Source organism: Fundulus heteroclitus, chromosome 21, assembly GCF_011125445.2.
Source record: "Fundulus heteroclitus isolate FHET01 chromosome 21, MU-UCD_Fhet_4.1, whole genome shotgun sequence".
NCBI lineage: Eukaryota > Metazoa > Chordata > Actinopteri > Cyprinodontiformes > Fundulidae > Fundulus > Fundulus heteroclitus.
This window is the reverse complement of record NC_046381.1, coordinates 28407762-28418135: the sequence shown is the minus strand read 5'-3', so window position 1 is coordinate 28418135 and position 10374 is coordinate 28407762. Positions and strand designations below refer to the sequence as shown.

General features: G+C 38.7%; 1 protein-coding gene across 1 annotated transcript in view; it reads right to left on the bottom strand.

Annotated features, from left to right (window-relative positions):
* Positions 1-3432, bottom strand: part of aoc1 (amine oxidase copper containing 1) — a 16142-nt gene extending 12710 nt beyond the window's left edge. The window contains exons 1-3 of the mRNA XM_036125628.1: positions 3377-3432; positions 1285-2823; positions 17-271 (exon numbers count right to left, since the gene is read on the bottom strand). Coding sequence (XP_035981521.1) covers positions 17-271; positions 1285-2821 — 1792 coding nt within the window. The 5' untranslated portion in view covers positions 2822-2823; positions 3377-3432. The remainder of the gene's footprint in view (positions 1-16; positions 272-1284; positions 2824-3376) is intronic.
* Positions 3433-10374: the final 6942 nt, after the last annotated feature.

Here is a 10374-nt window from a genome sequence, read left to right as displayed (position 1 = left end):
ACTTCCTCTTTCCAGCCTTTAGGAAGGACACTGTCTGCGTGTGAGTTAAACTGAATACGATAACCCTTCTGGTGCCCCCATTTATTTTTCTCATTAGGGTTGTAAAAATGAACATAGCGAGGGAACTTTTTTCCAAAGCGGAACGCAGCTGATCGCTCTGTCTTGTGCTCTGTCCTGTGGAGTTTAGACTGGACGATGAAATTCTCTGGGCTCCATGGATTGGTGAAGTTAACATATTTCAGGTCTATTGTTTCAAAGCTGTTCTCTCGACCTGTGTCCAAGAAAAGACAAGGGGTTAAAGAACATTATGTGTGATAAGATATAGGGTCTATTTACAACATTATGCATTTTGTGTTTGCATTAGGAAGCAGAATCCTTCATTTTTTTTACGCAGATTTAGTTTTACAAAAATAAGTGGCTGACCTACTTCACACATAGCATCTTATGGTTGCATAAGCAGCATGTCTGTGTCATTTATGACAAAACTCCAAACATTTGAAATATATGACAAAACAAATATCTGGACAAATTTTATGGTGCCTAAGTCTTAGACACAAGTCTGTCCAAGCCGTAGGAAAGTAGGTTGGTTTACATCAATGTTCAAAGATTTGTTCTTGGTTAACCTGGGAATTGAAAACTCTAAAATCTGTTAACAATGTCATTGCTGATGGTAAACTTTTCCAAACTGAAGGACCTCCGAATGAGAAGGAGGACTGTCCAAATGCTGACATTTAGAATCATTCTGCTCATTAACTCTGGGACAAGGTCATTCATGCATTTAAAAGTCAACTTGAAAAGGAGAAATAAAACAAAAATCAAAGCGTGAGAAGTTGTATTTCTCCAGTATTTTGCAGTGGTGCTAACAGAAAAACAAATCTGATTTGGGTTGCATTTGCCTGCAGTGTGAAATTAGTCTATTTTCACAGCTGGATTTATTACTTTTAACCCAAATGAAGAAAATTTGAGATTTGCTGGGAAAAAAATGCAGCATCATTATTCTGCAATGACCAGCAAAACATCTTGGTGATAAAATTGTTGCCACCAAGTCCCCTTATAAAACTTTGTAAAGTTTTTCCAGGGAATTCTTTAGAACAATACAGGTTTGATACATGTTATGTTCAGTAGAAGGGCTAATTTTTGTGTTGTGCAACAGTAAGCTGAGTGTGATCTGTGGACTCCTATAATAAGTTCCAAGTGTATTGATAATTTGTCTCTTAATGTCGGATTTGGCTAATTAAAGTTTTGTATATGGAGCCAAACACTTGGTGAGTGCTTTATACTCACCAACAATATCCAGGTCTACTTTGTAATGGATGAGGTGAGTGTGCAGGTTGCCTAGCACATAGTCGTACACTTTTGTGCCATAGTGAAGTCCATTTGATGTGAAGAAAGTGGCATGGATGTATCCGGTAGCACTGACTTTTACCTCCACCACTCCATTCGGGTAAAAGAGGAAGTCCCAGATGTAATCATAGTTGTAAACTGTTGATGTAGTCCTTAACACCAGTACAGTGTTTTCCAGACCTCCAAAGAAGTTGTATGCACCTTGAAAGTTAGAATTAAAATGCCTCCTTAGGGGCATGGCAGTAGTCATCTCAAAAATACACAGAGCATTTTTGTGGCGCACAGGTTTGTCTGTGTCAAAGTAATGGTAAAGGTCAACAAAGGTGGCGATTTCTGGGCAGTCGATTCCAGGAGCCAGCTCATAGGTTGAGGTGCCCATTGCCCAGCCTGCATCGATGTATTTTGTTTGCATGGCAGCAGGAGTATCCCCAGCATAGAAGGCAATAGCTTCCTGAAGACTAATCTCATAAGCGATTCTTTCTCCATTAAAGCGCAGGTCAAAGACTTGCAGGCCAGCTGATGAGCGAACTCTGTAGGCAAAGGACCAGCCAGCATACTCAACAAAGTTGCCATCTATGTTATAACGATGTCCCTGGGGCTCAACAAGCTTCGGCCCATGAATATTAGTCGGTGTGTTGCTGTGACCTCGAGGTATGTAAGTAGAGTAAAGGTCTTCATCATTATGATCAGGCAGTTTCAGCTTCTCGACTTCTCCTGATTCATACTTTTCCACCAGCTCCTCAACACTGTCAAAATACATGCTGTTGTACCAGACTTTCTCAACAGTCCACCTGTCTGGATCTAGATCCTGATGGTTGACCAGCACTTCAAATCCAATTGGATGAATGAAATAACCTTCTACAAACTTCTGCAACATAATCCACGTCCTTCTTTCACCTACATCTAGCCCACGGGGAGCGATGTCTGAGAACGTCAGGCAGCGGTTGGAACAGTTTGTGTAGGAAAAGCCCCCTGTGGTCTCAAAAAGAAGCTTGTGAGCTTGACCTGCAATCTTCTCCAGGAGGTTTTCGATATGGCCATACTCTGCAGCAGTGATCGGTCGGGACTCAAATTGAACCTGTTTCTCCCCCTTGAATTTCCGAACTTCATGAGACCTTGGGGATGGAAGTGGACCAACAATGTACTCTGTGATGTTTGGCTTGGCCTGGTTCCCAAACTGGACAATCACTCGAGCTTGACGAGGGGGTTTGGCCTGACCACGGTCCAGTGCTCTGAGGGCCTCATGCTTCTTTGGTAAGTGGAGTTCCATCAGCAATATACTGTTTTTCTTTAGAGTTATGCTTCGAGCATCTGTGAGCTTCATGTCTGGAATACCATGCAGGTAGGCTCGAACGGCTTTCATCTCCTTCACAGTGAGGTCGGCAAACATAGGGGCACCATGATGAGCCCACTCTCTGGCTCTGGAACCACTACAGCAGGCTATACAGACCAGCTGCAGCATAAAGAGAACCTTCATTGCTGAAATACAACAAGAAAATTACATGTTGCACAAAATGTTTTTGGTCAAATTGAATAAACTATGCCCTTTTTTAATTAGTAACTTCAAAAAGAAAACAGTAACAACAATGAAAGTTTTAATTGGAATCACGTTTACATTATTACCTAAACTGTTGGGAACTAATGTACTGAATCTCCTTTCCAAATCCCTCTCATTCCTGTTCATTCACATCTGTATTAGAACCTCTTCCTTATTTCCATTATTCTATCTGGTTTTACTACTATCAATCTGAAACACAAACAGCGTATATCAGTCAGAGCAATAAAAATTAATCACTAGCAACTTTGTCCTCTGTTTATTGCATGCTGCAGTAAGACAACTTCTAAAGAAACCTGCACTCCATTAAGTCTTTATGTTCTTTTCGAGTTCTCAATGTGCAGACCACTGTTCTTGGCTAGTTCAGATATGCTTGCATAAGAGCCTCTATGTAACTTTACAATGCAGATTTAGACATAAGTTCCACGCATCCTAAAATGTATAGACATATATATATTATATGCATGGCTAAAGTACCTGCAGTTGCTTTAAGACAGGTTGTTCCAATCGTCCAGGTTATGCAGCTGTTGAGAAGTCTTTCATACAATTGAAAACTAATGCTGTGCTGCTTACTATGTATCCTTTTTTTTTTTTTTTTACTATGTATCTAATGTCTTACTTGACAATGACCGAGGCTGATTGGCCAGTAGATGATTGTAAACATTATGAAATAAGCAGAGGGCGTCCAAAAGGTACAACAGCTGTGGAGCTGCCTTTCAGCAACAATGAAATGAAGAAGGTTTGAAAGTTAGACTAAAGAAAGTGCAAACACTAAATTAGGACAAATTAGGACATTACAGTACAAGAGCTAAAGTTTGTGCACAGGAAACAACATTTAAAGGGAAAATACATTCACGAGTATAAAAAACTGCTATATAATTGAAAAGCAAATTAACAGGTTACAGTGTAGGACATAGCTTTACAACATTCCCCCAGAAAACACGTGTTCCCAAGGAGATCAATAATATTACAGAAAAATCCAATCATAGAGAATGACAAATAAGAAATGACAGCTGCTGCAATATGCCCATTTTGATGTTCTTATTCCATGTATGTTTTAAGAACAGTACTAGATAGTAGGTGCCCTCTTTCTGCTTGTCTGCATTGCTGTAACATCTGTCAAACAAAGAAGTGTGCTTGTGTGGATCTAATGCCAGTTCTGTGTCTAAAGAAGCAAACTTTTTGACTTGGTTGAACATGACAAGGCTGAACCTTGGCCCTTCATTCAAGTTAATCATTAAATAATTTTATCTTTAAACATGATAAAGGAGTGGTTAGGCACCAATTAAGACCTCCAGTTATGTGTAGTGGTTCCTGGGTGTAAGGTTTTGGGTTTCTATTGTGTTTCTGATTTCATAATTTCCTGCTGCTTATATATGGAGAGGCATTTATTTCAAAATGAAATTAATAAATTAATAAATACTGATATTAATAAATGATTAACAAAAGGTCATTAAATAAATATCCCCATGAAAAAAACAACATATATATTTAAATAATGTTTTGCTTATTTTGTGATTTTTTCTCAAGATTTATTTATTAGATTTATATATTTCAAAATGTATTTAGTTTTATTCAATTCAGGATTATTTATATAAATATTTAGATTTATTCATATCAAGATTCATTTATTTATTTGTTTGTTTGTTTATTTCATAATGGAATTTTACTTTGTAACACTTATTGGGGTGTTGGGCTGGGGTGTTGGTTTCTGTTTGCAATTGGCTCTCGGGCCTCGTCTCCCGTCATGGTACAAATAACAGTGCAACAAGTTAAAGAAACAAAATTAAAAATATAATACAAGAACCTGGGATTATGGTGATAAAGAACAACAGTAAGGCATATAAAAGATATTGTACTTAAAATAGAAGATGTCTAGATGTGTTTGCAGACAATTGTTTTGTCTATTCAAGAAGTCTCAGTGAGGAGTGATACATTTTAAAATTGTTTAAGAAAGCATCAAAACAAGTCGCAGAGCCTCTCCACTTACAGCAGTGGTACTTAGCAAACAAGAAAACATTATTATCAACATCAGTCGTTTGGCTATCAAGACCTTTAAAATAATACACAAAATGGCTGATAGTGAACTCAGGGACACTATATTTTTAGTGACAAGACCACCAGTCTTTGATGTCTCTTACTAAATTTAGTTGAGACAAGTAAAAAAGAGATGTTCGAGGGTTTCAATGGGACAATTAAAGAGGGAGCACCCAACAAGATCAAATTTAAAGCGCTTTAGTTTTACAGTTTTAGACAGGCAGATACCAGAGTGTCTGTCAGAGTGTGTTAATGCTGTGTATAGTGATCTTATCAGGGCGTTGGTTGTTTGTACCTGTTTTACTTTATGGGTTTGTTTTGCTTTTCTTGTAGACTCCGAGGATATTATCTTGTTCTCTCCTTTTCCGCACCTCTATTTTTTCACCTTTACTCCATGGAAAAGTGAAACACTGAAAATTTAAACATTGAAAATTCAAATATTGAAAAATCAAACATTGAAAAGTCAAACACTGAAAAGTCAAACATTGAAACATATCCTGATTCTGTTGGTTTGGTGCCTTATTCAGTGATCTTGTTGGAGAACTACAGGAAACCTCCAAACTTGTGCATAATAATAATCCCACAGTTTCCTGCTCCCATCAGAAGTATGCGGCAGCTAAAACATTACTTTAGAACAGCTGAAAGTGGACACACACTAAAACACTCTCACATTCCCTTCCCTGATTGTGAAAGGAATTTGGCTTCTGCAGCAACAGACTGGTTCCAACATTGTTTTGCTTTACAACTGAAAGATAATGGCTCACACACTGCACAGCTGCACTAGATGAGGCCACACATTACAGGCTTTGCACAACAGAAGCCAACTGAATCAGTCAAACTGTCACACAATCTCATCAGATAGTGACTGCTTTTGAAATTACTGTTATTACTGGAAGTACACTTCCAAAAATGGCAAGCATTAATGTGAGAAAACATGTGACAATGGCTACGTTTATATGGACAAAATTAATCGGAATAAAGGGCCGTTTGGAATAAAAACACGACATGTAAACAAACCGATAGGAATATCGTGATCAGATTAAGATCAATCGGAATGAAATTGTATTCCAAATGAGAGGGCTGGTTTATATATAAAGTTGAATATAAACTCTTGTCAGGATCAAGTGGTTCTGAATGTGGTAAACAGATCCGAGTGTGCATGTGCATCTGACCTAAACATGAAGTATTTACACATTGTTGAGTGGCGGAAATATGTCAGGAAGCAAAACTGCCAGGAATCCCAATACAACCTTTTTAACTGAAACATTAAAAAAAGCTCAAAATAATTATTTATTCAGTAATGTTTCAACCATAGTTAGAACCCAGTGCAAGATCTGTTTGAAGAGTTTCAGTCAGGCTTCAGACCTTGTCGTAATACAGAAATAGTTCTGGTATGGGTCACTAATGATACTGTCATGGCCTCACATAATGGACTTGTGTCTGTAGTTGTCCTGTTAGTTCTCAGAGCTGTATTTGATACAGTTGATCACAATATTCTCCTAGAAAGATATGAACATGCTTTAGGGATTAAGGGAAAAACATTAGGATGGTTTAAATCTTATTTGTCTGACAGATTCTAGTGTGCTGATGTTAATAATATAACATTAGTTTCCACTGTTATGCTGATGATACTCAGCTATTAATCTATAAATCCTAATGAATCCAATCAGTTACTTAGATTGCAGGTATGTCTTGAAGACATAAAAACCTGGATGACTTTTTTCATCTTTGAACCAGAGTGTTTAAAAAAACAAACTTTTTAATCAATCACTTAATCAGGATGGCATTAAATTGGCTTCTGGTAATAAAGTAAGAAACCTTGATGTTATTTTTAACCAGGGCATGTCTTCTAAATTTTATATTGGACAAGTTTTAATATTACATTGTCCGTAGTTTCAGGGTTTCATTTTTTCACCTCCAGAATATTGCCAAATTTAGAAATATTCTGTCCAGGAGTGACAATGATAAAATCTATGCATTGGTTTCTCGAAGGCTGGACTACTGTAAGTCTTTGCTATCAGGAAATCCACAAAATCCAGTTCAAAGTCTTCTTCTGATCTAAAACACTTTCTGCTACTGTTAAATCAAAAACATATCTTAAATTTCTGCTTTTAATATATCAAGCCCTTGTGACAGACTGGCGACCTGTCCAGGATGTACCCCTTCTCTCGCCCATTGAAATGCTGGAGATAGGCACCAGCACCCCTCGCGACCCCATGAGAGATAAAGCGAGTAAAAAAATGGATGGATGGAGGGATGGCTATATCAAGCCCTTAATAATGAAGCTCTATCAGACATTAGAGATTTGACTGTTCCATATGTTCATAACAGAGGACTCTCAGAATGCAAGTCTACTAGTTGTTCCTACAGTTTATAAAAGTAGAATAGGAAGGAGATCTTTTTGTTATCAGGCTCTTTTCTGGTGAAACCAACTCACAGTTTTAGTCAGTGAGGCAGAAACCCTGTCTACTTTTAAGACCTTAGTTCACTGAGAACCCGATGTTCTAGCCAGCTTAACAGATTTATTGGAAAGTAGGAAGTGATGACAGGCAAAACAGGCTGGGAAAGACAGATCAAACAGGAGATGGCTGGACCAGGTGATGATGGCTGAAGGCAGGAGTGAATTAAGACAAAGTGACCAAATGATGATAACTGAGGCAGGCTGACAGGGTTGATGATGACTGAGACAGTTCTTGACCAGGTGATGATGACAAAAGTAGGTTATGACCAGAATAGAAGCAGATGAATCTCAAGAAAGGGCAGAGCGAGCATTAGATCCACACAGGAGCACACTATGAAGCCGGTGGTGCACACAAGCACTAGAATGTTGCTCTATTGAGGCCAGGGCGAGTGCAGAAATGCAACCTCTGGGGAAGTGCCATGCAACCAGTGGGAGGAGATGATCAAATGACTGCTGAAGTCATAGGTGAAAAGACTTGGAATTAATTATTTAGCAGCACGTGTGGTAGATATTGTGGAGTGGAGCAGATAATGGGGAGAGAGCAGTCTGTCAACCCTAAAGGCTGCTGGAGGACATCAAGATCAATTTCCCTCTCTCTGCTATTCTCCAATTTTGCATTATTTGTTATTTCTACTTTTAACTTTATATTCTCTCCTTTTTTCTCCTGTTCATAGCAGGTACATCCGACCTGCCATTATGTGTGGCTGTGACACGATTCTGGTAAGAAGATCATCTGCCATTACCTTCTCTAAAAGAAAACATTTCTGGATCAGTGCTTCTGTCTTCTCAAACCCCCAGTCAGTCGTAGCAGATGGACATTCACTCTGAGCCTGGCTCTGCTGGAGGTTTCTTCCTGTTAAAGAGGAGTTTTACTCTCCACTGTCACTATATGCATGCTTGGTATGAGGGATTGCTGAAATGTCAATAACAATGTAGGTGACTGTCCACTATGGCAACGTGCTCTTTGGGGAGAAGTGAATTCAAATCAGTGACTTGATGCAATCTGCTGGGTTTTCTCAGATAGAAATCTTTTCAACCAGTCTGTCTGGATGATTTTATTGAATCGACGTTAGGTGACCTGTTGTGATGTGTTGTGAATTGGCACTATATGAAGAAAATTAAAATAGTACAGGTTTCCTGTCCATGAAACACTACCATGAGTTCAGGCTCATGCAAATAGTAAAGCAAACAACATAGGGAATGGTTCTCAATTTTGCCTAAAATGTTTCCAGAAATAATCAATGGCGCGAGAATGACCTACAAAATTATTTTTTTTCAGTCATCAAGGAATAACTACATGACAGTTAATGTTTTTTCCATAACAGAGCCACACTATTTAAATGTTAAATGAACTAAACTTAAATGGTGCCTTTTTAGTAATTCCAAAAGCTCAGAGATTTTAGACTTTGTTTCATTCAGCCACGATGACAAACTGATGTGAAAATAAGGTGGGGCTAAGTGCCCTGACTAAATAGATACGTACATGCCACGGGAGAGGATGCAGGATTCTGGTGGTGGGGAGTGCTGGCCTAGTGGTTAGAGCGTGCTTGCACTCAGACAAGGATGCATGTACCCGGTTTGATCCCCAGCGTCTGCGCTCTGGGTCCAGGAGCAAGATTGCTCCCCGGGCGCCGCACATGGCAGCCCACTGCTTCCCAAGGGTGATGGGTTAAAAGCAGAGAACAAATTTCGTTGTAATGTATGTTTCAATGACAATAACGATATTATTATTACTATTTTTTATTAAAACTTTTCTTCTAACTAAGCCACATCAAAGGGCAAAATGGTAAAACCAAAGACCAACAGGGCGATTTAGAATTCCCAGTTCACCTAAAATGGTGTTCAAAGGTCTATTTAAAATAGCTAACACTCAATCAGACATGATGGAGAGTGTCTGTGAACCTGTTTTCAACTTATCCTCCTACCTTTTAAGCTTTATTGATATGAAGTAGTAGATATTATCTATAGATAAACATAGCAAACAAATTGTCACCCGAGTAATTTAAATTTTCCCTCTCCACACTTTCCTGGATAATGGGTCTTCATCTGGGGGTAGGACTTTCAGATTTCTCTGGAATTTAGTGTGCAATGACGATTAGTGGACCCTTTCTTGCAGTGCTCACCCACCATATTTAAAATCTGCCTTTTGTTGTTGCTTTCAACTTCATAGGAGATTCCTATTTAAGCATATTTCTTGTGATCAAGGATGGACCAAAGAAAGAAGATACAATAATACATTTTATTTAAAAGCACCTTTCAGAAGACTGAAGGACACTCTACAGAACAAGCAGAACAATAAACAATAAAAGTTAAAGTGAACCGGCAGTCACAGACAGTATGCACTTTTGAACAGATGTGTTTTGAGATTAAAATTGAACTGGTCAAGGATGTCTGGAGGGAGAGGATTCTAGAGTTTTGAGAGTAAAGTGCGAGAAAGCTCTCCCTCCCATGCTGCTGTGGTGGGAAGCATTAATTTGAATTGTATTCTGAATCTAACCGGGAGCCAGTAGAGCCGCTGTGAGACTGGGGTGATGTGATGAATGAGGGGATTTTGGTAATTATGCAAACAGCTGAATTCTGAACCACTTGTAGCTTATGGAGGAATTTTTGAGGAAGGGCAAAGATAAGAGAGTTACAGTAATCAGTGCAGGAGTTGACAAGGCCATGGAAAAGAATGGATGCACAGTCAGGGCAAAGGGAGGGACAAAGGCAATTACTGTTGCATGTTAATTAGTTTGTTATAAATGCAAAGTAGGCAGAACGAGTGATGGTTTTGATGTGAAAGGAAAAGGATAGTGTGCTATTGAAGATGACAACCAGACACTTAACCTGAGGGGAGAGGGGGGGGGGGCTATAAAACCATCTTGTCACAGGGACAAATTGTCAGCTTTGGATAATATAGATTTATTTCCTACAAGGAAGATATCAGTTTTATCACTGTTCAGTTAAAGGAAGTTGGAAATGAACCAGGATTTTA